The following is a 27867-nucleotide window of genomic DNA, read 5'->3' on the forward strand; positions in this document are numbered from 1 at the left end:
ATAAATAAATAAATAAATAAATAAATAAATAAATAAATAAATAAATACACCTCAGTAAAGCTGGGGAAAAATCTCCCTCCATTCTGCTGGCAGACTCCTGTACATCCTTCCAGACCTAGCTCAAGCCCCACAGCATCTATAAACCGCACTCCACTTCTCTTGGTCTGCTACCTAGCATTTTATACACTTGTCTGTAGCACCTTGGACATTGTTCAGTAGCTACTTTGTCTCTGTGTTTGCCTCTTTCTTGAGGCTGTGAGCTCTAATTTGCTTTATATCCCTAAAACCTGGCAGGGAGCCAGACACAGAGTAGGAGCTTAACCATGTTGAGTGAATGGATAAACCAATGAATAAATGAATGTTCCACACATAAAGGAACCAACTAAATAATTTCTTTTTTGTTAGAGAACACATGTAAAGTATATTTTTAGAGTGTGAGTTAGCAGAAGTGCTAGAAGTGATTCACATTAATTAGAGATACTCTATTTTGGCAAGAAAATATTTTTGAGCATTCACATGGGATTAGTGAACACAGCAATTAGGATCTCTAATAGGTGATAGGGATGTATGTTTTGTATATTTTTTAAGCTACTTTTATATTTGAATCCATATGTTTTAATTATATTTAATACCAATTTATCCTTATCTATTATTACTTAACCTTTAGACATGTGATAGTTTCAACAAGTAGTTACAGTTGTGGGCGCCTGGGTGGCTCAGTTGGTTAAGCGACTGCCTTCGGCTCAGGTCATGATCCTGGAGTCCCAGGATCGAGTCCCGCATCGGGCTCCCTGCTCGGCAGGGAGTCTGCTTCTCCCTCTGACCCTCCTCCCTCTCATGCTCTCTGTCTCTCATTCTCTCTGTCTCAAATAAATAAATAAAATCTTTAAAAAAAAAAAGTAGTTACAGTTGTTTAAATTAATCAATTGAGTTTATTTCTAAAAATAGAATTTATACTTCATTATACCTTTTGAGTTTTCTGTATCAATGTTGTCTTTAGTCCAAGGTGAGCTGTTGTGTGACAGGTCCTACCAGATGGTGCTTAAATTTCAAATGAAGGTGAACGTGAAAGGCAGGAACGTGAAAGACAGGTAACCAGCTGTGGGATCTTGCACATGTTAGTTTGCACCTGTTTACCTGTCTGTAGGATGAGGAGGACTGTACTAGGATATAAGCTTTTCCTTGAGCACAAACAATCTGGATGTAGAGTATCGGTTGCATCCAGGAAAAGCTGTGAATATATCAAATATTATATTTTATATGTAGAATAATTACTTTCCTGGGCCTCTCTGATTTTCCTAATTTGCAGTTTTGATAGTTGTACATGGTGTTCTAAAACTGGTTGCATTTACAATGGTTCAAAACCTATGGGATGCTGCAAAGGTGGTCCTAAGAAGGAAGTATATAGTAATACAAGCCTTTCTCAAGAAACAAGGAAGGTCTCAAATACACAACCTAAGCATACACCTAAAGGAGCTGGAGAAAGAACACAAATACAGCCTAAACCCAGCAGGAGAAGAGAATTAATAAAGATTAGAAATCAGTGAAATAGAAACCAAAAGAACAGTAGAACAGATCAACAAAACTAGAAGCTGGTTCTTTGAAAGAATTAATAAGATCGATAAACCCCTGGCCAGAATTATCAAAAAGAAAAGAGAAAGGACTCAAATAAAGTCATGAATGAAAGAGGAGAGATCACAACCAACACCAAAGAAGTACAAACAATTAAAAGATCATATCATGAACAACTATATGCCAACAAATTACACAATCTGGAAGAAATGGATGCATTCTAGAGATGTATAAACTACCAAAACTGAACCAGGAAGAAATGGAAAACCTGAACAGACCTATAACCAGCGAGGAAATTGAAACAGTAATCAAAAATCTCCCAACAAAGAAGAGTCCAGGGCCAGATGGCTTCCTAGGAGTATTCTACCAAACATTTAGAGAAGAATTAATACCTATTCTTCTGAAGCTGTTTCAAAAAATAGAAAAGGAAGGAAAACTTCCAAACTCTTTCTATGAGTCCAGCATTACCTTGATCCCAAAATCAGACAAAGACCCCACCAAAAAGAATTACAGACTAATATCCCTGATGAACATGGATGCAAAAATTCTCACGAAAATACTAGCCAATAAGACCCAACAGTACATTAAAGGGATCATTCACCATGACCAAGTGAGATTTATTCCTAGGCTGAAAGGTTGGTTCAACATCTGCATATCAATCAATGTGCTACACTACATTAATAAAAGAAAGGACAAGAACCATATGATCCATTCAATAGATGCAGAAAAAGCATTTGACAAAGTACAGCATCCTTTCTTGATTAAAACTCTTCACAGTGTAGGGATAGAGGGAACATACCTCAATGTCATGAAAGCCATATACGAAAAGCCCACAGTGAATTATCATTCTCAGTGGGGAAAAACTGAGAGCTTTTCCCCTAAGGTCAGGAACATGACAGGGATGTCCACTCTCACCACTGTCGTTCAACACAGTACTAGAAGTCCTAGCCACAGCAATCAGATGACAAAAAGAAATAAAAGTCATCCAAATCGGCAAAGAAACTGTCAAACTCTCACTCTACGCAGATGACATGATACTTTATGTGGAAAACCCAAAAGACTCCATCCCCAAATTGCTAGAATTCAGCAATGTGGCAGGATATAAAATCAATGCAGAAATTAGTTGCATTTCTATACACTAACAATGAGACAGAAGAAAGAGAAATTAAGGAGTTGATCCCATTTACAACTGCACCAAAACCCATAAGATAAACCTAACCAAAGAGGCAAAGGATCTATACTCAGAAAACTATAGAACACTCATGAAAGAAATTGAGGAAGACACAAAGAAATGGAAAAATATTCCATGCTCCTGGATTAGAAGAACAAATATTGTTAAAATGTCTATGCTACCTAGAGCAATCTATACATTCAGTGAAATCCCTATCAAAATACCATCACCTTTTTCATAGTGCTGGAACAAATAATCCTAAAATTTGTATGAAACCAGAAAAGGCCCCAAATAGCCCGAGTAATGTTGAAAAAGAAAACAGAAGCTGGTAGCATCACAATTCCAGACTTCAAGCTCTATCACAAAACTGTGATCATCAAGACAGTATGGTACTGGCACAAAAACAGATACACAGATCAATGGAACAGAACAGAGAACCCAGAAATGGACCCTCAACTCTATGGTCAGCTAGTCTTCAACAAAGCAGGAAAGAATATCCAATGGAAAAAGGATAGTCTCTTCAGCAAATGGTGTTGGGAAAATTGGACAGCCACATGCAGAAGAATGAAACTGGACCATTTCCTTACACCATATATAAAAATAGACTCAAAATGGGTGAAAGACCTAAGTGTGAGACAGGAATCCATAATATCCTAGAGGAGAATACAGGCACCAACTTCTATGACCTTGGCCACAGCAACTTCTTACTAGACACGTCTCCAAAAGCAAGGGGAACAAAGGCAGAAATGAACTATTGGGACCTCATCAAGATAAAAAGCTTCTGCACAATGTATTGTATGGTGACTAACATAACATAATAAAATAAAATTAAAAAAAAAAAACTTCTGCACAGCAAAGGAAACAGTCAACAAAACCAAAAGACAACCGACAGAATGGGAGATGATATTTGCAAATGTCTTATCAGATAAAAGGCTAGTATCCAAAATCTATAAAGAACTTATCAAACTCAGGGGTGCCTGGGTGGCTCAGTCCGTTAAGTGGCTGCCTTCAGCTTGGGTCATGATCCTGGGGTCCTGGGATCGAGCCTCACGTCTGGTTCCCTGCTCAGCGGAGAGTCTGCTTCTCCCTCTCCCTCTGCCTGCCACTCTGCCTACTTGTAGTCTCTCTCTATCTCTCTGTCAGATAAATAAAATCTTAAAAAAAAAAAAAGAACTTATTAAACTCAACACCCAAAGAACAAATAATGCAATCAAGAAATGGGCAGAAGACATGAACAGACATTTCTCCAAAGAAGACATCCAAATGGCCAACAGGCACATGAAAAAATGGTCAACATCACTGGGCATCACAGAAATACAAATCAAAACCACAAGAGATACTACCTCACACCGGTCAGAATGGCTAAAATTAACAAGTCAGGAAATGACAGATGTTGGCGAGGATGCGGAGAAAGGGGAACCCTCCTACACTGATGGTGGGAATGCAAGCTGGTGCAGGCACTCTGGAAAACAGTATAGAAGTTCCTCAAAAAGTTTAAAATAGAACTACCCTATAAGCCAGCAATTGCACTAGGTATTTACCCCAAAGATAGAAATGTAGTGATCCAAAGGGGCACCTGCACCCCAGTGTTTATAGCAGCGGTGTCCACGATAGCCAAACTATGGAAAGAGCCCAGATGTCCATTGACAGATGAATGAATAAAGAAGATGTGGTATCTATATATAATGGAATACTACTCAGCCATCAGAAAATGGCATCTTGCCATTTGCAACAATACAGGTGGAACTAGAGGGTATTATGTTAAGGTTAATAAGTCAGTCAGAGAAAGACAATTATCATATGATCTTACTCATATGTGGAATTTAAGAAACAAAACAGAGGATCATAGGGGAAGAGAGGGAAAAATAAAACAAAATGAAATCAGAGAGGGAGATAAACCATAAGAGACTCTTATTCATAGGAAACAAACTGAGAGTTGCTGGAATGGAGGGAGGTGGAGTATGGGTAACTGGGCAATGGACATTAAGGAGGGCACATGATGTAATGAGCACTGGGTATTATAAAAGACTGATGAATCACTGACCTTTACCTCTGAAACTAGTAATACATTATATGTTAATTAATTGAATTTAAATAAAAAAATAAAGTCCTAGGACACAAAAAAAATCAAAAAAATAAAACTTGTTGCACACATACTCTCTGACACCATTATAACCAGCACATTGCTATCAAGTGCTCACATGAGCAAGCTATAGTTCTAGATGCTATACAAGCAAAAGATTGCACTCATGTCCATGGGCTGCTCATCATTCAAATACAGAACACAACATGTGCTGACGCCCTCCAGAAAGTAACCCGAGTAAAGTGTGGACGCCTCTCCTTCTGTGCCTCAAAAATGTTTTGTAGGGATCAATTCTGCCAGATGCCTTACACATAGTATGCATTTTATATAGGTGATTGATGTTCCTTTTTGTGGAAGCATGAGTTAAAAAAGGAAGTCTTCCCTTTTTCTCTGGGAAGGGAGATGTCAAAGAAATATAATATTATAAAAGGCTTTAAAACGATTTCTGTAGGTTTTCCAATAGTTTCCCTTCTGTATTCAGATTTGGAGAACGTAGTTCATTATAGAGTAAGAAGGGGAGTTCCAACTCAGGAGAGTCAGCTGTGCATGAGCATCAGAGGGGTAAGTGCCTTAACATCTCTGCTGCATCACCAGTGAAATTTGACATCTCTCCACAGGCCGACCTGTACAGTGACTTCTTCTAAATGGAGAAATCAAATATTAATAGAAGTAAAGTAGGTGTTCACATATAATGCATGATGCATTAAATATCAGAATATGCATGGTGGTCTGCAGTGTAGAGATTTTCTGAGCTTGTGTCCATCCCAGGTAAATGAGAGAATGAAGTCTGGAACATTTCTGTTACATTCACAACAGCCTGGAGAGTGATGACAGCTCCACTTCTCATGGGAGAGTTTTCTTGCTCAAGGTCAGATCTATATCAACAAGCCCAACAGCAGGAAGAAATTCTCCAGGGAAAAAGTGTCTGTTTCTGTGGATGCTATGGTCTGCAGGTTTGACCGGCTCTGGAAGTGGTACCTGTGCTCAGCCACAGAGAAATTTTTATTTGCATATATTAGTATTTGAATGATGATTAAGAACATTCCAGAATCTGAAATATTATATTTATCGCTTATTTAGAAATAAAAAAGAATCCTGTTCCCTCATCATATGTGTTTGAATTCTCTTTTCAACTTTCCTATGGTGCTTTATCTTCAGTAAATTATAAGCAGCAAAAGGCAGAATATCTTACTCTGCATAATCAAAATTTACAGATGCAAAGTAAGAGTTGGTCAAGTGTTTGGTTGTTTTGCATATGGGTTTTCCATAATGGTAGAAGCCTAAGAAATTGACTGTTAGGAGGTTTTTACATTCATCCAGTGCTCTTGTTTTACTGTAATCCCCAGCCCACTGGCTGAACTTGCTTGGGAAGGAAGAGTACACACTGAAACATGCAATCCAGGCCAGACCTTCTGTGTCGAGGACAAAGGAGGCCACCAGTGTCCTCCTCTGAGGAATTCATTGTCCTATAGAGGGCACATGAACAAATGATTACAATACAGTGTAATGAGTGCTGTGAGGAGTTAGGCACAGAGTGCTAGTCATGCCTGGCAGTACTGGAAATGGGGTAGGGAAGGGGACATTTGAGGTGGATCTGGAAAGAAGAGGAGGAGAAATGAGCTGGTAAGGAAGTGGGGAAGACACGTGGGGGAGAGAACCCAAGCCAGCTCCAGAGAGTGCCATACAGCCAGAGTCATCATCACGCCTTTCTAATGGTGAAGGGTAGTGGTGAAGGGTAGCTGTGTGTTTCAATGCTGGTCACTCTTCATGAGTTGTTGCAGGTGGCTTGGAATAGAGTCTGTTGTGTGGCACAGCTGCTGATGCTGAGGGCCTGAGCTAAGGGGAGATGTGTTTAAGGGGTATCATAATGCTAAATGGATAGGATTTGGTGTGCGATCACAAGCAAAAATAAGAAAAAGGGAAGGTTTGGAGATTCCTCTCAGGATTCCAAAGAGGCCTCAGGATAGAATTTTGTGCTCTTTGGGGAAAGATCTGGGATGGAAATAATAACTATAATCTTAGACAGCTGGAGGTAGGTCCAGTTAAGATGGCAACATGGAGACCTCGACTGCTCCAAACCTCATCTGAAGCTTAGGAGAGCAGGTGGGACCAAAGGTGTGAGAACCACTAGCACATGCACCATAATTTGTGACACATATGGGGCTCAACTCCTCAAAGGAGGAATGAAAACAAGATGAGGAATAAGGAACAAACTCTGGAGAAGACATAATGCAACATGAATTAATCTGGAGAGAAAACCATAGCTCCAAGGGAGTCTCTGGTAGCCAGAGAGCAGAGTGGTCAAGAGAGCTGATGTCAAGGTCAGATGGAATGGGGACTTCAAAAAATCTTTGGATATGACAGTATGTGACTTCTACTCTCTGAAGATGTCAGTCAGGATCCCATCAAAACCCTCTTAATAGAGGTTTTTAAATTCAGGAATTGGCTATAAAAGTATTAGAAGAGCTGGTAAAGCAACAGGAAGAACATGATGTTCCAGAGATCAGTAACCACAGGAGCTGCTTCTGCCTTTAGGGCTGGAGGAGAAAAGGAGAAAAAGTATAACTCAGATTCCACAGGCCTGCATTTCATGGCTGTTGCCCCATTGCTGATGAAGGAGCCCCCACCACCAAGAGGGGACCAAGGAGCCCCATTCACCCACAGTTGCCTGCCTCTACTGGAACATAAAACAGAAAAATTGTGTGTCCCTCCCCAGTCTCACACGAATACCTCCAGTCTTCCAGCCTCCTTTGCTACATGAAAGAGACCATGGAAAAACAAGAAAGATGCCTAGCCTAGTTCCAGCAGCCAGTACCTGGGAGAGGGGACTAAAGCAATTGTTTTTATATACTAGGTGCTGTTATTTCTCCTTTATAAAAATGATGATGTGTGTAATACAGTTAAGAAATGGGCAGAAGACATGAATAGACACTTTTCCAAAGAAGACATCCAGATGGCTAACAGATACGTAAAAGATGCTCAACATCACTCATCATCAGGGAAATACAAATCAAAACCATGATGAGATACCACCTCACACCTGTCAGAATAGCTAAAATTAATAGCACAAGAAGCAACAGGTGTTGGCAAAGATGTGAGAAAGGGGAACCCTCTTGCATTGCTGTTGGGAATGCAAACTGGTGCAGCTACTCTGGAGAACAGTTTGGAGGTTCCTCAAAAAGTTAAAAGTAGAGCTACCCTACTATCCAGCAATTGCACTACTAGATGTTTACCCAAAGGATACAAAAATACAGACTCAAGGGGTATATGCACCCCGATGTTTATAGCAGCATTATCAACAATAGCCAAACTAGAGAGAGCTCAAATGTCCATTGATTGATGAATGGATAAAGATGTGGTATATATATATATAATGGAATATTAACCATCAAAAAAAAATGAAATCTTGCCATTTGCAACAACATGGATGAAGCTAGAGAGTATTTTATGCTAAGTGAAATAAGTCAGTCAGAGAAAGACAAATACCATATGATCTCACTCATATGTGGAATTTAAGAAAGAAAACAGATGAACATATGGGAAGGGGGAAAAGAAAAAAAGGAGAGAGGGAAACAAGCCATAAGAGACTCCTAATGATAGAGAACAAACTGAGGATTAATGGAGGGAGGTGGGTGGGGGATGGGCTAGATGGGCGGTGGGTATTAAAGAGGGCACTTGTGGTGAGCACTGAGTGTTGTATGTAAGTGATGAATCACTGAATTCTACTCCAGAAACCAATATTGCATTGTATGTTAACTAAGTAAACTTTAAATAAAAAAAATGATGTCTAATGTGCCAATTTTTACAGGACATGTTCCATTAAGTGAGGCACTCTCTCTTGTTTTCTTTCTGTTCCTCATGCCTACAATAGTAGGTACTCAGTAAGTGTGAATTGAATGAATAATTGGCAATCGAAACAATACTGTCTATGGTCATGAAGTGGTGCTACATAAGTATGGATCAGAATTACTGTTTCTTTGATAGCAAACAAGTGACATGTGCCATCACTTCTCCCTGCTACACCCATGGCAGACACTGCTAACTTATCATGGCTCTCTAGCTCCATTGAGCCTGTGTACATCCTCTCAACACATGGTGCTTCACCCACTACCAGTCAATCAGAGTTGGCATGGCAGTGGACCAAGAAACCATGAAATGTCGGTAGGCTTTTCAGATGTCCATTGCAGTCATTAGTCATTTGGAACATACAACTCAAAACCACGGTGAGGGGCACCTTGTGGCTCAGTTGGTTGGGCATCTGCCTTCAGCTCAGGTCATGATCCTGGAGTCCCGGGATCGAGTCCTGCATCCAGCTCCCTGCTCAGAGGGGAGTCTGCTTCTCCCTCTGCCCTTCACCTGGCTCATGCTCTCTCTCTTAAATAAATAAAGTCTTAAAAACTACAATGAGGTACTACTTCACACCCACTAGTACCCAGTGCTCAAGCAACAAGTAAGTACTGGTCATTCTTGTCCAGATAAAAGCACAAAAACCTTCTTGACATATAAACAAGTGTGATTCAATGTTATGGGTACTCAGATCTCTGGATTTCTTGCTAATCCAAATGAATAACTAGTATTTGCTTATTGTTGCTTTGCTCATTTAAAATCTTTAAACAACTCTAAAAAGTAGGAATGATTATCGCCACTCAGAAAACAGAGGCTCAGAAAGATTGGGGCTATTTGGTAAGTGACTGAGCTCAGCTTTGCCACCTAGCCTCTAAACCCCTCTGTCCATCTGGGGCCTTCCCAGGATGTTTTAAAGCAGGTACCTGGTCTTGCATATTCTTAGTTGATTCTGCAACCAGCCACTGTAAGTTGTCCTATACAATTCCATTCAGTGTCTTTCTCCATGAGGTGCTATAGGGCATAGAATCTGATAAGTAAGAGATGGTTCAGAAGAAGGCCATGCTATTCCTCCACTGAACCTCTGGTTCCAAACACTCCATTTGCTTGGAACAAATTTTGGAGGGGTTGATACAGTTTTATTATTAGATACTCAGTTTTAAATGCCATTGGAGTTTGCAGCCCTGTGTGTCAGGAAACAAAACTCATAAAGCTCAAGTGATCCTGTGGATTGACTTCACAGAGCTCTTATGATCCCCAAAGACTTTCCTTCCTGGATGTTTTATCCCACTTAATTTAGTGGCTCTGAAATATCAATAGAAGCTGGTCAATTGCTGAGGCTGTTCTTATGTTGTTTACAGATGTCAGAGCTGTCAATGACTTAGCTCATCTCTTGCTCTAAATCTGAGAGACTGGAGAACAACATCTTCATGCCTTAGGGGAAAAAAACCTCTGTCCTGTTTCCCTGTAAATATTTTGTTCAGCCAAGTATAAACTATCAGCTGGCCTGATGTAACCTCCCCTTCTAATTCTGGATTCAGCCTCCCCTTGCTCCCCAGTGCTCAAGCAACAAGTAAGTATCAGGCAGTGCTATGCAAAGCAGTTAGCCCTGCTCATATATTGCCAGATATTTAAGCCAGCTCAGGACACCTTGAAAGTTAATTCTGCAAACACACCTGAATTGTCATGGAAAGATGTTTTACGTTGTTAAGTGAAAAATGAAGTTACAAAACCATACAAAGGTTTCCAGTTCTAGTAGCAGGCTAGGATGAGCTAGTGCAATCCTTCTTTGTACTGAAAACACTAATAAGATTTAATGTTTGTAAATCATGTATCTGGTAAGGGACTTGTGTCCAGAATACATAAATAACTCTTACAACACAACAATAACAAAGATAAGTAATCTAACTTTAAAATGGGCAAAAGGTTTGAATAAACTTTTCTCCAAAGAAGATATACCAGTGGCCAATAAGTACGTGAAAAAGTGCTCAACGTTATTCATCAATAGGGAAATGCAATCAAAACCACAATGAGATACCACCTCATATTCCCTAGGATGGCTATAATTAAAAAGACAGACACTAACAAGTGTTGGTGAGGATGTGGAGAAATTGGAACCCTCATGTTTTGCTGTTGGTGATGTAAAATGGTGCCATCTTTTGGAAGACAGTCTGGTAGTTCCTTAAAAGCTTAAACATAGCATTACCATATGACCCAGTAATTCAGCTCCTGGAATTGAAAACCATTCACAGAAAAACTTGCTCATGAGTGTTCATAGCAGCATTATTCATAATAGCCAAAAGGTAGAAACAGCCCGATGTCCATCAGTTGGTGAATGGATAAATAAAATATGGTATATCCATAAATGGAATATTATCTGGCAGTTAAAAGGAATGAAGTGTTGATACATGCTACAATATAGATGAACCCTGAACATATGTAAAGAAAGAAGCCAGACACAAAAGACAACGTATTAGGTATGATTTCATGTATATGAAATGTCCAGGATAGGCAAATCCATGGAAACAGAAAGTACATGAGTGGTTGAGTTGGCAGGGCTGGGGGGCCAACACTGGGGATTGACTGCTTGATTGGTATGGGGCTTCTTTTGAGGATGATGAAAATGTTCTGGAATTAGATAGTACTGGTGGCTAGACAACTTTGTGAATGTACCGAAAACCACAGAATTGTACAATTTAAAAGGGTAAATGTTATGGCATGTGACTTTTTTTAAGTCAGGGGGGAAAGTAAGAAGGGGACACTGCCAGGGGGTGGAAGTAAAGAGGGAAGTAAATCCTAGTGGTCAGCCTGGTCAGATGGAGAAGGAAGAGGCTCTGATGGCTAGTGGCTGCAGTGTTAATTTCTGCATGGGGGCAGGAGATGTGGTTTGAGCCTTTGGAGGACAAGCAGTTGAAAATGAGACACCTGCATAATGTTCGGTATTGGAGGGTTTCGCTCTCAGTGAAAGGGGACACCTAGAAAATTTCTACTCACTGGCTTAGGGAAGCTAGAAAGTAGATGATCTTTGCCTAGAGCCCTGGGTGGAAGAAAAGAAGTCTCCTATAAGAAATCAAAGCTCAAAGTCCCAATGCTGCCGTGCACGTGGGATTGGAAATCCAAATCTTACCACTCATGTGGTACAGGATTTTCCAAGCTAAGAAACAAATATGAAACTGGTCTGTAATTGATAAGCCCTCTGTGGTGCCTTGTGAAAACAAATGCATAGCTGCTCTGCTGCAGCACTTGCACAGAACAAATGCACTTACAAGAGAAACAAGCTTGGCTGAAGAGGACCTCATTTAAAATGATGAACCATAAAAGCAAAGAATCCACCTTGAGCAAGACTTCATAGACATACCCAGTAGAAGAATTAGCACCCCTTCTAAGAATTTAAGATAATGTAAGAATCAGGAAGAGGGTATAAAGGAAGTATATTTAAGATATATAATATATATATAATATATATATAAATATAAGATAGACTTTAACACAAAAAAGCATTATTAGGGATAGAGAGTGTTGTATGTGATCACAAAAGAAATATTTCAATAAGAACATAACATTTATGAACTTCGATGCACCTTACATTATAGTCTTAAAAGCATAAAGTAAAAATTAACTAGAATTGAAGAGAAATTATAGATCCACAATTATTATGGGAGAATTTAATGTTTTGTTCACAATAGAGAATAAATATTCTTTTCAAACACACATGAGACTTTACAAAAATTGAGCATGTTGTAGGCTATCATGCAAGTCTCAACAAGTACCAGAGAATTCATTTCTTCCAGATCCTCTTCTCTGATCAAAATGTAAAATCAAAATCTATAAAAAAGTCCTACATTTGGAAATCTCAAGTCTGAGAATTATCAAATATGTAAAACAGAATAATAATAAAAAATGTTCTTTTTTTATTATTATGTTCAGTTAGCCAGCATATCGTACATAATTAGTTTTTGATGTAATATTCAATGATTCAGTAGTTGCATATAACACACAATAAAAATGTTCTGATTGAAAACCTATGGGGTGTAGTGAAAGGGATATGTGGAGAGTTTTATAGCCTTAAATGCATATGTTAGAAAAGAATAAACATTAAAAGTAAATGGGCTTTACTTTTTTAAATTTATTTTTTAAAAGTTACTAAAAACTATAGAAAACCCTAGAGATTCTGCAAAAAAAAAAAAAGAGAGAAAACTACTAGAACTGATAAATGAATTCAGCAAAGTTGCAGGATACAAAATTATATACAGAAATCTGTTGCATTTCTATATAATAATAATGAAGTAGCAGAATGAGAAATTAAGAAATAGTCCCATTTACAATGGTACCAAAAAAATAAAATATCTAGGAATAAACCTGACCAAGGAGGTGAAAGTCCTGCACTCTGAAAACTATAAGATGAAAGAAACTGAAAATGACACAAATGCAAAAATATTCCATGCTCATGGATTGGAAGAAACAATATTGTTAAAATGTGCATACTTCCCAAAGAAATCTACAGGTCTAATGTAATTCCTATCAAAATATCAATGACATTTTTCACAGAACTGGAACAAATAATGCTAAAATTTGTATGGAACCATAAAAGACCCCAAGTAACCAAAGCAATCTTGCAAAGCTAGAGGTATCACAATCAGAGATTCCAGGATACGCTACAAAACTGTTGTCATCAAAACAGTATGGTACTGGCACAAAAACAGACATCTAGATCAATGGAACAGATAGAAATCCCAGAAATAAACCCATGCTTATATGGTCAATTAATCTACAACAAAGAGGCAAGAATATGCAATGGGGAAGAGACAATCTCTTCAATAAATGGTGCTGGGAAAACTGGACAGCTACAAGCAAAAGAATGAAACTGGACAAGCACACACAAAAATAAACTCAAAATGGATTAAAAACATAAATATGAGACCTGAAACTATAAAATACTGAGAAGAGAGCATAGGTAGTAATTTCTTTGACATTGGCCTTAGAAACATTTTTCTAGATATGTCTCCTCAGGCAAGGGAACCAAAATCAAAATTAAACTATTGGAACTACACCAAAATAAAAACCTTCTACACAGCAAAGGAAATCATCAATAAAACAAAAAGGCAACCTACTGAGTGGGAAAAGATATTTGCAAATGATATATCTGATAAGGGGTTAATATCCAAAGTACATTACAAAACTTAACAACTCAACACCCCCAAAAAACAAATAATCTGATTAAAATGGGCAGAAACCTGAATAGACATTTCTCTAAAGAATGCATATAGATGGCCAACAGATCCATGAAAAGAGGCTCAACATCACTATTCAGGAGAATGCAAATCAAAACCACAATGAGATTTCAATCACCTCACACTTGTCAGAATGGCTAGAATCAAAAAGACAAGAAATAACAAGTGCTGGTGAGGATGTAGAGAAGAATGAACCCTTATGAGCATTTTTGGTGGGAATGCAAACTGGAGCAGCCACAGTGGAAAAAAGTATAAAAGTTTCCTCAAAAACATAACATAATAAAAGAAAACTTAAAAATGGAAATACCATATGATCCAATAATTCCACTAGTGGATATTTGCCCTAAGAAAACAAAAACACTAATTCAAAAAGCTATATGCACCCCTATGTTTGTTGCAGCATTATTTATGATAGCCAAGATATGGAAGCAGCCCAAGTGTCCACTGATAGAGGAATGGATAAAGAAGAAGTGGTGTATTCATACAATGGAGTCTTACCCAGCCATAAAAAAGAATGAGATCTTGCCATCCGTAACAACATAGATGGAACTAGAAGGTGTAATGGTGAGTGAAATAAGTCAGAGAAAAACAAATACCATATGATTTCACTTATATGTAGCATTTAAGAAACAAAGAAAAAAGAGATAAACAAAAAACAGACTCTTAACTATAGAGAACACACTGATGGTTACCAGAGGGCAGGTGGGTGGGGGGATGGGTGAAATAGATGATGGGGATTAAGGGTGCACTTTACCATGATGAGCACTGAATAATGTATAGAATTGTTGAATCACTGTGTTGTACACCTGAAACATAATACTGTGGTTTTTTTATTATTATGTTATGTTAATCACCATACATTACATCATTAGTTTTTGATGTAGTGTTCCATGATTCATTGTTTGCGCATAACACCCAGTGCTCCATGCAGAACATGCCCTCTTTAATACCCATCACCAGGCTAACCCATCCCCCCACCCTCCTCCCCTCTAGAACCCTCAGTTTGTTTTAATTACACTTCAAGAAAAGAAAAGAAAAGAAAAAAGAACAGAGCAAACTCAAAACCAGTAGAAGGAAAAAGTAATAAAGGTAAGACTGAACGTTATTGGAATGGAAAATAAATAAGCAATGTAGACAATCAACCAAATGCTAGTCCTTCATTTAAATTAACAAAATAAATAAAGCTCAGAACTTACTGATCAAAGGGCAAAAAACTTAAGGTCATATAGGCAATATTTGGAAAGAAAAGGGGACATGATATAAATATAGCAGAGGTCTTAGAGTCATGAGAGAAATCTGTAAACCACTTTATGCCAACATACTTGAAAATCTAAACAAAAAATAGATAATTTCCTAGGCTTCAAAGTCAGAACAGTATATATAATAATATTTTTAAATAAGAGAGCAAGGGAAGAAGAGGAAACAGAAAAAGACAGAGGAGGTAGGGGGAGAAAGGGGGAAAGGGAGAGAGAATGGTACATAAAGATAACTCTGAGTAGTGGAATACAGGTAATTCTGATATTTTTCCTTTCTGCTTACCTGTGTCCTGGTTAATTTACTCCCATGCCTAATGTGTCAGGCAAGGGCAACTCCTATCTATGCAACCGTTGTTCACCATTTAGGCCATGGATTTTGAGAATTTGCCTCTGGTCAGGTGGGCCATGGAGGCCCCTGGAAAGAAAGAGGGGTCCCAAGGAAGCCTGGATGTGCAGAGATGGGACAGCATCATGGCCTGTGGCAGGGCCCGGGGAGGGAGCCTAGAGGCAGAGATGGCTGAGGACTTGAACCCCATCTTCCCATTGTCTTCTCTACTGTGTGTCTCTTATAAGGACACTTGTCATTGGCATCAGGGCCCGTCAGGTTAATCCAGGATGATCACACCTCAAGATCCTTAACTTATGACATCCCTAAACACCCTTTCTCCCAAATAAAGAAGCATTTCAGGCTGTGGTGCTGAGGGCATGGACACACATTTTGGGGGCCACCGTTCATCCCACTGCAGGGACTGACTGACAAATGTAATTACAGAAAAATGAAGCACTTCTAAATAATGAATGACACCACCAGCCAAGTTGAAAAGACAAGTGCAAACTGGGAGAAAGTATTTGCCGTATACATCATAGATTGGTCTGGGATGAATTGCATAGTCACAAACTGGGCATGGAAAAAAATAAATTATTTTGCTGTTACTGTTTGTGAGTGTCCATTTTTGTAGCAGGAAAACCATCTCAAACTTGCCAGGTCAGAGTAACTTGGTTACTTCCAGTCAGTTTTTCCCTAGGAAACTCAGCCTCTTTGGGGTATCCTTGTCTCTCAGGGTCCGCATTCCTTCTCCCTGAGTGGAGAGAGAAGCACATGCAGTGTGGTGTTGTGCATTAATATAGCTGGCCATGTGCCCAGTATGACCATGAGCTCTTTGGAAGAAAGGATTGTCTTTGATCCAGTTCTGAATCACTAGTGCTTGGGATTTGCCCATCACCCAGAGAATCTTTATTGCCTTACATTGATTTGAAAGCTTTTAAAATCCCTGGGTGCTTTCGTTTCGGGGCATGTTAAATAGGACCAGGGCCGCATTTATCCTATTCCCTGCAGGGCTGTTGCGAAGATTAATGTTTGAGCATAGATGATCTCCTGCTCCTTTAAAAAGGCATTAATTAAGTTAAAGGTTTTATTTTTCAAGGATGTGCTTAGTTTTTATAATAGTTTGTATCTCAATATATTGTCTGAAATATAATAAGGCTCATGTGCTTTCTCATAGAGAACAAGACATGCAGAAATGCACAAAAATTAATCCACCATTAGGGTTCCTCTCTGGATATCATGTCAAGTAATTGGTGTTTCGGAGTTCATCATTTTGTGGGGAGATCCTCCATGGTGGCTTGGCCTGTGGGAGGCGCCGGGCGGGTGCTTTACAGAGAGAGCATCCTGACCGGATGTGCTATTTCTCTTCTCCCGGTTGCCCAGTGAGATGAAGCAGAAGCTGGCGGAGGAAGGCAGCAAGTGCAGCATCCTCTCGAAGCACCAGAAGTTCGTGGAGCACTGCTGCATGCGCTGCTGCTCACCCTTCACCTTCCTGGTCAACACCAAGCGCAGGTGTGCCGACTGCAAGTTCAATGTCTGCAAGAGCTGCTGCTCCTACCAGAAGCGGGAGAAGGTGTGGATCTGCTGTGTCTGCCAGCAAGCCAGGTGAGTGGCCAAGTGGACTTAAGGTGTCCGCTGGTGGCATGGTCTTCCTTTAGCCAGGTAGGAGCAGCAGATGTTGACTGGTCAGCACAGAGGACTGACCACAGTAAAGAGATTGCCAAGGTGTACAGAACACCATGTGACCTTTACAAAGAGAACGAAGGAGGGCTGTGCTTCTTGTCTGGTCTCATCCTTTCATTCATTCAGGCATGTGCTGGATTCTTGGGAATTATGCTGGGTGTGGGAACATGATGGGGGATCAGGAAGATTGCTTATGGGGATGATGAATGCATGAGTGTTGATCATGGTATATACCGTGTGTATGGTATATATCGTGATACAGGCCTGACTAGTTCACCCGTTAGCTGTGGGAATGCAGAGCAAGGAGCCACTAGCTCTAGGGTTTAGAAAAAGCTTCACAGAGAACAAGAAATAAAGGCAGGATGGTAAAAGATGAAAAAGAATTACTAACGTGAAAGGGGGTGGGGATGGTGGTCTCCACGTGAAGGAAATGGCTAGCGTGGAGTCTCACGGAGATGTGTGTTTTTATTCTCCCTCAGTGACTGCCAGAGTATTTCTCTGATACACTGAGTATTTGGAAACTGATAAGTTTGATAAGCCAGTGTCTGGTGTTTGTTGCTTGGAATTCTTAAATCATTGCTGATCCTAGCATCTGCAAAACACATTCATATTCACTGCATCCTGCCATAATGCCTCTTACTGTGAGCAAGACAGAGATTGGCTGTTCCCAAGAACACACACAGGAGCTCCTGCCTCCCTCATCTTCTCCTTCTTTCCTCCTGCCTTGTTTGTTCATTTATATCCTTTAACTTATCAAGCCCCAGCATTTTCCCATAAAGCTAGTTAATGGAGATGGCTGCTAAGCTCTCTTGGGATCCCCAGGGGCTCAGTCTCTGAGCTATAAAGAGAAACCAGTGGAAGCAAACGTGGTTTGTTGAGCACCCTTTGTCCAGGATGGGGTGCTGGCCAGGTTCTGCATATGACTTTCAGAGCAAGGAACCTATCCGAGTCCCCATATACCAGCTTGGTAGGAGGAGGAGAAGCCCTGTGGCACCAAAGGGAAGGAGGAGACTTTAATTGTAGGTGAGCCTGTGCTTGGGAGTGGATGATGCAACCAGGTTCATCCTGTGTCGTGTCTTCCCTTTCTCATTAAAGTTGGGTTAAGGTCAAGTGCTTAACAAGAGAGTTGGAAGAGATTATGTGCAATAGACATTACAGAAGTTGGAGACCCAGGCTTTTGAGCTGGATTCTAATCATCGATCTGTATACTTCCAACCGCCCATTATGCGTTTTGCTCCAGCCACACTCAACCTCACATATGCGGACATGAGGAAAGCAGACCGTCAGGTTCTTCCTGGGTTGGAGAGGCTTTCAGAGGGTTGGGACAGACGCAAGGTTAATGGAGTATAAGATATTTAAAATGTAGAAATTAAAATGGTAGATTAATGTAGATAGCAAAGGAAAGAAAGACAAAAAGGAGCTGTAGATGATGGAAAGAAAACGGAGAGGTCAGTCAGCTAGAAGTATTTGGTAAAATTGAAGAACTATCACTTAGCAGAGAAAGTTTTGCGTAGGGGAAAACATGTTTGAAGTAGTGGTTTCCGAGGTGGATCCATTGGGTGCTGAACATGGGCATAGGTGGCTGAGGTCTAGCTGAGGAAGGCATGGGACTAAAAGGCAAGTGCACATGGATTCCGAAGTGAGAGTTTTGATAGCAGAAGTTTGGAGGGGGAGACTAATCCAGGTGACACAGTTTTCTTGAGTGAGGAGGAGGAACAAGCAGGCCAAGAGGTAACAGAAATAAGGAGTGGAAGAGCATGGTGTGGCTGAATGTCACGATTGTGCACCCAGCAAGCTGGGTGGGTCTTACACAGCGTTTGACTCAAACATCTGCTATGGCACCCATGTTAGTGACCAAACTAATCCGTGGTGAATGCCTCAGGAACAGGGACCCTCCCTGTCTTCTTCAACTCCATTTGCAGCACGAGAGCCTGGCAGGTGGAAGACACACAGATCTTTGTTATGTTGAGTAACAGAACAGGACAATGTTCCAAAGCAGCCAAATGCATGGTACAAATGAGGCTTCAGGAATTTTAAAGAGAAAAGGATCCAGAGAGTGTAGGGTATCCTAACGAGGTTTTCTGGAAGACAAGGGGACCCCAGATGGAACTCCAGTTGGGAAGAGGAATCACAGAGCATTCTTGGACAAGGTATGTCAAGAGCAGAAAAGATCCCCCAAGATGTGTGGAGGGCCTGGAACAGTATATTTTAAATTTCTATTTCACATTTCTAGCCACCTAATGAGGAGGCAGGAGGCTTTGGTAATCCCATTGAATCTTGCATCATTTCCATGTCAGCATTTCATGACAACTCCCTGAGTCCCGGAAGGGCATCAGAAAATTAAAAATCATCCATAGAAGGATACCTTGAAAGATATCTGAAAAACTCATGTACATTTGCTCTGTCAGTTTTTTAAAGAAAGGGGGGGATTACTGAGAAGTCATCCACATTCAGTGTGTCTAGCACAGAGAGAACGCACTCATGCTTATTTAATGAAAGTTGGCAGAAGGACAGTCCTGAAGAGAAGTTGGGAATTTTGCTGTTTCATCTTGTATGATGTCATGTGGGGACATTTCTGGGAGTCTTGGGATTGTAATAATATTGATGGAAAAGTGGAGCTTATTCCCTATTTTATTCAAGTTCATCATAGGAACATATCTAGGGAAAAAATCCATGATACATGTGGCAGGTTTTTGCTTCTAGAAATTTCTCTAAGGCCCAATTTGATAGAGAAGTATGTCCAGACCAGAGCACCTCAGATGTATGACCTGTGGGCTGACAGTCTTGTATATTTTGGAGGATGCCTCAGAAGAGTTTGTTTTACTTACGTAGTCAAGCTGTGTAACTCCTTAGAACTACACAACAGACACAGCCAGATTCATCATGTGAAGCGTTTAAGGACTACTTTGACTTGGATCATGTATGAAAAATTTCTGATTGATAACAGCTTGTAAAGCCTGTCAAGTTTCTTTAATCAGAAAAAAAAATGGTTTACAACAGATTGTTTAGACTTTAAATACACATTTTTACCTGGCAAAAGCCAGTGTCATGCTGGAATATGGCTTTGTGGGCACTATGCCACCATCCACATTGTTCATCAGTTTCTCTGCTCCTGGTGCAATCTGAGATTCACCTCTGGGTTTAGAGGTGATTAATTTTATTGTGGATATTTGTCCAGTAGATTCATATTCAAACAGTTGGGTTTAAAACCACTGTATAAGTCAGAATCTATGAAGAACCCATTGTGTGTGTGTGAGCTTGTGAAATCTCAGTGAAATGCTTTATAGCAGCTCTGTGAAGTTGCAGAGGTGACCACTTTTGTGAGGCCACATTCAGACCCATATTTCACTGCCCACTAGCCACGATGTACTTTTCCTTTTCTATATAAATTAGTTCCATTTGTACTGTACTGATTTAGTTTCAAGCTGTTTGTCCAGTGGCAACCATAAGCCTGTGGAGCCAAGAATAATTATAATAATAAGAATTCTTGTCCACAAAAAATTAAGGAGTTAGGAGTTGAGTGAGGGTAGACATTCATGCAAAAATATTAACAAATTGCATCAGAAATAAATGACTGTCAGGCACCTGGGCCTGTCTATGGTGTAGTTCTAAAGGAGCAACTTGGGTTAGAAATGTAGGGTTCACCAGGGAGGGCCCAGATAGTGTCTAGTCTCTGTAAAAATGGGGAAATCTGTAAATTCAGCTTTTTTCTTTTTTGTTTCATGTCCTAGTCTTCTGTTTGGTTATTTATTACAGTAAAAGTATTTTAATTTTAAATGAAAATTCCCTTTTAATGGTCATTGCTGTAATTATGATCAGCGGGTTAGTTCATCATTCATTCTTTTGCTTCATATGTTTTCCGTTAAAAGCTATTTTTGTGAGGCATCTGGGTGGCTCAGTTGATTAAACATCCGACTCTTGGTTTCAGCCCAGGTCATGATCTCAGGATCTTGAGATCAAGCCCCATGTGGGGCTCCATGCTCAGCATGGAGTCTGCTTGTTCCTCTCCCTCTCCCTCTCCCTCTGCCCTCCTCCTCTGTCCCCTGCCTCCCTGTGTGCATGCACGAGCATGCACGTACACACGCACACACACTCTTCCAAATAAATAAATAAAATCTTTAAAAAAAAAAAGCTATTTTTGTTGTCAGTTTAGAATTTTAACTTTGGGAAATTAACAAACATTAGATGAATTTATTAGAGAATGAATGCTGGATTACTAATTTGGAGGTTATATAGCCAATAGGATACTACTGAATCATTCCCTTTGTCATATATATGAGAAATATATATGTATATATATTTATATATTTATCTATTATATATATATATTTATCTCCTAGGCAATTTATTGTATAGATTCATTCAGACATTATAAATAAGCATGTATAGTAGTTACATTTTAAGATCTTCTGCAGGAAACAAACTTGCAGAGCGAGTCCAGACCTTACTTATCAGCCATTGTCATTTGGGGTCAAATTGATTCAAGAACAACGATCTTTTCTTGGGAACAAATTGGCTTCGTAGTTCTCTGCTTCATTATAAAAATTGTTCTCCCTGATTTTTTTCACTATCTTTAACACAGACCAGTTTGGGAGATTGTTGTCAGGGAATGAGAAAAAAAAAATTATCTTGGAATCAAAATCAAACACATCTCATTATGCCTATGTCATTTGCTTTGGTTTTTCTGAGACAACTTAAGCCTTCATTTCTTTTCACTTGGAGTTGAATATCCTCTACTTGTATCTGATCATTTATTCACAGTCCACATGATCATAGACTAGCATACTTCCCTTTTGGTATGAACTCCACAGTATGTTTTAGAGATACCGCAGTGGATTTGCAATATCCCTAAAGAAGATACAGTATTAAAAATTATCACTATGGGATAAGGATGTTCACAGGTGAGCAAATATATGGGAAGATATTGAACCTCACTAGAAAGCAAGGCAATAGAGATGTATGCTTCAAGTAGTTTTGTTTTTCTCATTAAATTAGTGATTTTTTTTTCATCAGTCGGCTTAGTGTTGACAAGGGTAGATTGAAAAAGGCACACTCATCCACTGCTGGTGGAATTAAAATGGGCATAACCTTTTACCAACATGTATCAAGAGCCTTTAGCATGTCTAAGCCCCTGAGCCCAGAAATTTCATTTTTGAAAACCTATACCTAAAGAGAAGATAGAAGCTTTTTTTTAATACTGCACAAAAATGAGGTGTACTGAATTATTTGTAATACAAAGACAAAAGTAATCTAAATGTCCAACAGTAGGACAGTAGAAGCAAATTAGGGCATATTCACCTTGATAGAATATGATGAGCCCTTTAAGATAGTATATATATTATATTAGCATGGGTAAATTCTTACATTAAAACACATGATTAAAAACTACCATGCTGGGGGCACCTGGATGGCTCAGTCGGTTAAGCATCTGCCTTCAGCTCAGGTCGTGATCCCAAGGTCCTGGGATTGAGCCCAGTGTTGGGCTCCCTGCTCAGCGGGAAGTTTGCTTCTCCTTCTCCATGCCCCCCACTTGGGCTCTCTCTCTATCTCTCTCTCTCTCAAATAAATAAAACTACAGTGCTAAAATGTACATACAAGATAATCGCTCTATATAATAAAAGAAACAAAAAGACTGAAAGGGAATACACACATCAGTGCTGTTAACATTGGCATTGGGAGATAACATATGGATAAATAATTGTTCTCTTACCCCTATTTTCCATTTAGGTTCCAAATTTCCCACATTTTACACGTGTGCTGCTATAACCAGGTGTACATAAAACAAACATAAATCTAGGATGTGCTCCTTTCTCTCCTTCTCATTCCAAATCTTCTCCCCTATCACCTCAGTGTTGCTTTTCCCGTAACAGCCCCCCCCCCCGCCCACTTTATGCCACAGAGCTAAAATCACCTAGCTTCCCAGGGAAAATGGAATCATCAAAGGGGACTTGTATTTTGAAGTCCCAAATAATGGGCGCTTTAGGTTATATATACCAGCCTGTCTATAATAGATCTCCATAGAGACCATGACTGCAGCACTCAGTCTAATCGTTGTCAGAGTGACCTGGATCATGAGGCAGTTGGGAATTTTGAAAAATGTAAATTGCCCCCAGTGAAAGCTAAGCATCTATTTTCTGGTCACTGATTTTTTTACTCTCCATAGATTAAATAACAAATATATCAAGAGTGCCTGCTATGAGCATGGGATTGAATTGGCCTTTTCAGATGAGTTATTTCATGTAACCCTTACAAGAACTCTGTGAAGGGGCAAGAGATTAGCCCCAATTTAGAGGCAGGGAGGTCTGAAACTTGGAATGACCAAGTGGCTAGCCAAGGTCACTTTGTCAGTCCCAAGTTCAAGACTCTCCTTATAGTCTCCCCCAGGAGTACAGCCTGAGTCTTTGGGGCCCCTCTCCTTCAGCTTCCCAGCAGGCCTCCTTGCTCAGCCAGCCACTTGGACCCTACTTTTAAGTCTGTGGAAGCAGTGGACAGTCTGTGCTTCCAGTCTGGGCTCCGGTGCTAAAGGGGTAGTGTAGTTTTCTGTTCCCCTTGAAGGCACTGTGTGTCCACAGGCAGTTAACCGCACACTTACACTTCCTCTGCAGCCATAGCAATGAATACAGACTAAGACATGGGAGTGAATATCAGGGAAGGAGGGCAAGGTACCACATGACACTCCCCTCCCTTTGGCACTCTGGGCTCCTCCTGGTCCCTCTTAGCTGAGGCCTTTCACTCTAACGTGTATCCTGTCTGGACCTCCGGCGTTGAGTGGATGCTGTATCCACTGACTGACTGAATCTCTAAAGGCCTGCCTTTTCAGGGAAAATACAGACTATGACATTGTGTGACATTGAACATTAAGAGCATGAACTAAATCTTTGAGATATTTTGGTAAACCTTTTACCTCTCAGTACATCTTTTAATAGGTTTAAAAAAAGAAGAAAGATTTACTTTGACATACAAAGCTTAGTAGGCTTCTGATTAAATCTGTGGTATTCACAATGAGCATTTAGGATACATTTTTAGGCTGACAACCATGGGTTTTTACTAATGTGTCTGTTTACATAAGGGGCTGTAAGGGCTAATTTTATGTGTCAGCTTGGCGAGGCCATGCTCCCCAGGTGTTTGGTCAAGCAGTAGTCTAGATGTTGCTGTGAAGATATTTTTTAGATCAGATTAACATTCAAATCGGTAGACTTTGAGTAAAGCAAATTACTCTCCATAATGTGTGAGCTCCATCCAATCAGTTGAAGACCTTTCAAGAAAAAAGATTGATTTCCCCAAGGAAGAAAGAATTCTGCCAGCAGACAGCCTTTGGATTCTAGCTGCAACAGCCGTGCTTCTCTGGGTCTCCAGCCTGCTGGTCTTCCCTAAAGATTTTTGACTTGTCAGCCTTCATAGTCCTGTGAGCCAGTTTCCTAAAATAAATGTCTCTCTCAATAGATGATGATAGGTAGATAGATAGATAGATAGATAGATAGATAGATAGATAGATAGATAGACAGACAGACAGGTGGATATAATCCCCTATTGGTTCATTTTTTTCTGGGGGAATGATGACTAATACAGGGATCTTCAAGTAATGTAGGACAAAGGGTGATAGGAGATGGAGAGAAGGAGGCAAGTGAAATGGGAGACCCCTTCATATATTCTCCTGCCTGGCCCCAGAGAGAGGGAGCCACAGGCAGAAACAAAGAAACTGTTTTCACCATGGAACAGGGGACCCAACAAAGTTACTCTGCAGCCTAGGGGACAATGTATGATATAGACCTGGAAAGAGAGGCATTCTCCTTTGAGGACAGAAGCCCAAGCATAGGGAAGATTATTGGCTGTGGTAGCACCGAGGGAAGCTTGGCAGTGATTTGGCATTTGCATAGGAGAGCAGGGCCTGGAGCATAAAAACCCTCATTCCAGTGATTTCACTACAACTGGACATTGGCAGGGGCTGAAAAGGGGAAGTGCCACCAGTGACTTCCTGTGAGACTTCCCGAGGACTCCAAAAAAGACCCAGGAGACATACTGTGAGAGGACACTGATGTCCTGCTTTGTTCAGGAGGAGGCACAGAATCCGTAACATCAGAATTCTAAGATTACCTTATATGTGTATTTTCTCTTAGGCTGGTAGCACTTGGGGAAATTTGGGTTGTAGTAGTAATGCAGGCATTGATTTAGGCAAAGCTGGGAGAAAAGAAAACTTAGGATATTGAAAAATTAGAAGATGAGCCCCCAGTCAGTATATGGGCCCATGACCCTAACACTGCAAATCTGATCCTCTCTGGGAATTTGAATCTTGGTTAGAGCAACACATCAACTGAGGACAATTAGAGCTGAGTCATCCCGAGATAGGCGACAAAATGATGACCAGGGGTGATGTTCCCATAACTGAGATCCCTGGTGCTGCCGCCACAAGTCTTGGATATTCAACTTTTCCCTCAATTCTTTAAGCCACCAGATCTTTCCTTTAAGTTACCTTTTCACAGAAGTCATCCAGAGTTCATTGCTGCTGTTTAAAACAGAACCCAAAGAACCGTAACTGGTATGGTAGACATAATTGCAATCAGAGCTGCAAGATAGAAATTTTAGGCCAAGAAAGAGAAGAGGCAGGTAACAATCCTGACATGGGACTGAGAATGGGGATATTTTTGTTTCTTGCATATTTTCTAATCTTCCACACTTAAATGTGGTGTCTCAAAATTGGCAGGTCTAGCCAATAAGAAAGCGTGACCTGCAAGATGAAGAGTTCATGTGTTTCTAATTTTCTAAAATCCCTGTTGGATAGCAAACAGAAAGAGTTTCAGCTACAATGTTAATTCAGAAGAGCAAAACAATCTATGGGAATGGAGGAGAACATGAGGGTGTAAGCGATGTTTGTGTAAAGGCCAGGGGTGCCACAAACATGTTGTTATATCTAACAGCTGAGCACTGTCCCCTTTTGCAGGGCAGGTGATTTCTGCTTCCTTAGTTTCAACAAAATTGAAGGAGGGCCTAAATGACCACTAAAAATAATATTGGATCCTAGATTGCCATGTGATTTTTGGCATATAACTCAGATGGAGTTCAAAGTTGAAGGATATTGCTTTAAAAAAAAACAAACTGCTTCTGTCCCTATCTATAGAAAATGTTTCCTCATAGCTTAAAGTTTTTAAAAAGAACACATAAAACTAGTGCTGAACATTATCTCACTCAAATAATAAATGGTATCCATCTGTGCATACAGGAACCAATAAAAAAGACATCTCCCTGCAAGATGTATTTCCAATAAATGTATGTTTATGTTTCTTTACTATTTATCAGAATTTGAATATATGAGTTTTTTGTATTCCAATAGAACTTTATTTATGAGCACTGAAAGTTGAATTTCATACAGTTTTCCTGTGCTATGATATTGTATATTTATGTTCTTGATCAATTGTGTCTTAATAATCAGAATTGATAACTCAACCCAAGATAAATATTTTGACACTTAGAGCCTCAAGCTCAGAAAGTTATTAAATTCAATTTATTACACACATTTCTGTGACAAAGAATGATAACAATGTGATAAATAAAACTTAAACACAAAAATATATGACATTAAAAGAAAATTCTGGAAGGGAGGTAGAATGGGATAAAAATATCTGTTCAAGGAGAAAAATGAAAAATGTTAATATTCCAACTGTTAAAGGAGTCAGCAAATGATGGCCCACAGACCAAATCTGGCCTGTTACCTGTTTTTATAAAAAGGTGTTGCTGGAACATAGCCATGTTTATTCAGGTACATGTTGTCCATGACTGCCTTCAACTACAACAGCAGATGTGAATGGTTACAGTGAACCATCGGTGTCTGCCATGTTGCACAGTTTGAAATATCTGGGGATTTTTAACAGCCAACGAAATGTCACACAGGTTAGTAGCTCCATTCCTGTTCATTGACTGCAGACCTGTGGACCATGGAACTCCATGGAGAGAGTCACATTTTGTGGCCTTGGAACAGTGAGGGAACTTAACAAATCATTGATTCCTTGGCAGCATTTTCTTCTAACAGTGACCAATCTAGCAGGTGTCATCATCATGAACTTTGCCCATTGACATGGTAGGGAAAAAATGCCAAATTTTTAACCATCTTAGACTCTGGTATTTAAATTTTTGCACTCAATCTTTTTTTTTTAATTTTTTTATTGTTATGTTAATCACCATACATTACATCATTAGTTTTAGATGTAGTGTTCCATGATTCATTGTTTCTGCATAACACCCAGTGCTCCATGCAGAATGTGCCCTCCTCAGTACCCACCACCAGGCTAACCCATCCTCCCACCCCCGTCCCCTCTAGAACCCTCAGTTTGTTTCTCAGAGTCCATCGTCTCTCATGGTTCGTCTACCCCTCCGATTTCCCCCCCTTCATTCTTCCCCTCCTGCTACCTTCTTCTTCTTCTTCTTCTTTTTTTTTTTCTTTCTTAACATATATTGCATTATTTGTTTCAGAGGTACAGATCTGAGATTCAACAGTCTTGCACAATTCACAGTGCTTACCAGAGCACATACCCTCCCCAGTGTCCATCACCCAGTCACCCCATCCCTCCCACCCCACCCCCCACTCCAGCAACCCTCAGTTTGTTTCCTGAGATCAAGAATTCCTTATATCAGTGAAGTCATATGATACATGTCTTTCTCTGTTTGACTTATTTTGCTCAGCATAATACCCTCCAGTTCCATCCACGTTG

The 27867-nt window shown here is 39.9% G+C and overlaps 1 protein-coding gene across 4 annotated transcripts in view; it reads left to right on the forward strand.

Annotated features, from left to right (window-relative positions):
• The window catches only part of MYRIP (myosin VIIA and Rab interacting protein), a 400010-nt gene that overhangs the window by 152486 nt on the left and 219657 nt on the right, over positions 1-27867 (forward strand). For all 4 annotated transcript variants that reach the window (XM_034992452.1, XM_034992478.1, XM_034992462.1 and 1 more), the window contains one exon: positions 16865-17086. In XM_034992452.1, the coding sequence (XP_034848343.1) occupies positions 16865-17086 (222 nt within the window). The remainder of the gene's footprint in view (positions 1-16864; positions 17087-27867) is intronic.

The sequence above is a fragment of the Mirounga leonina genome, unplaced genomic scaffold (genome assembly GCF_011800145.1).
Source record: "Mirounga leonina isolate KUSES-001 unplaced genomic scaffold, KU_Mleo_1.0 Mir_115, whole genome shotgun sequence".
Taxonomy (NCBI): Eukaryota; Metazoa; Chordata; class Mammalia; order Carnivora; family Phocidae; genus Mirounga; species Mirounga leonina.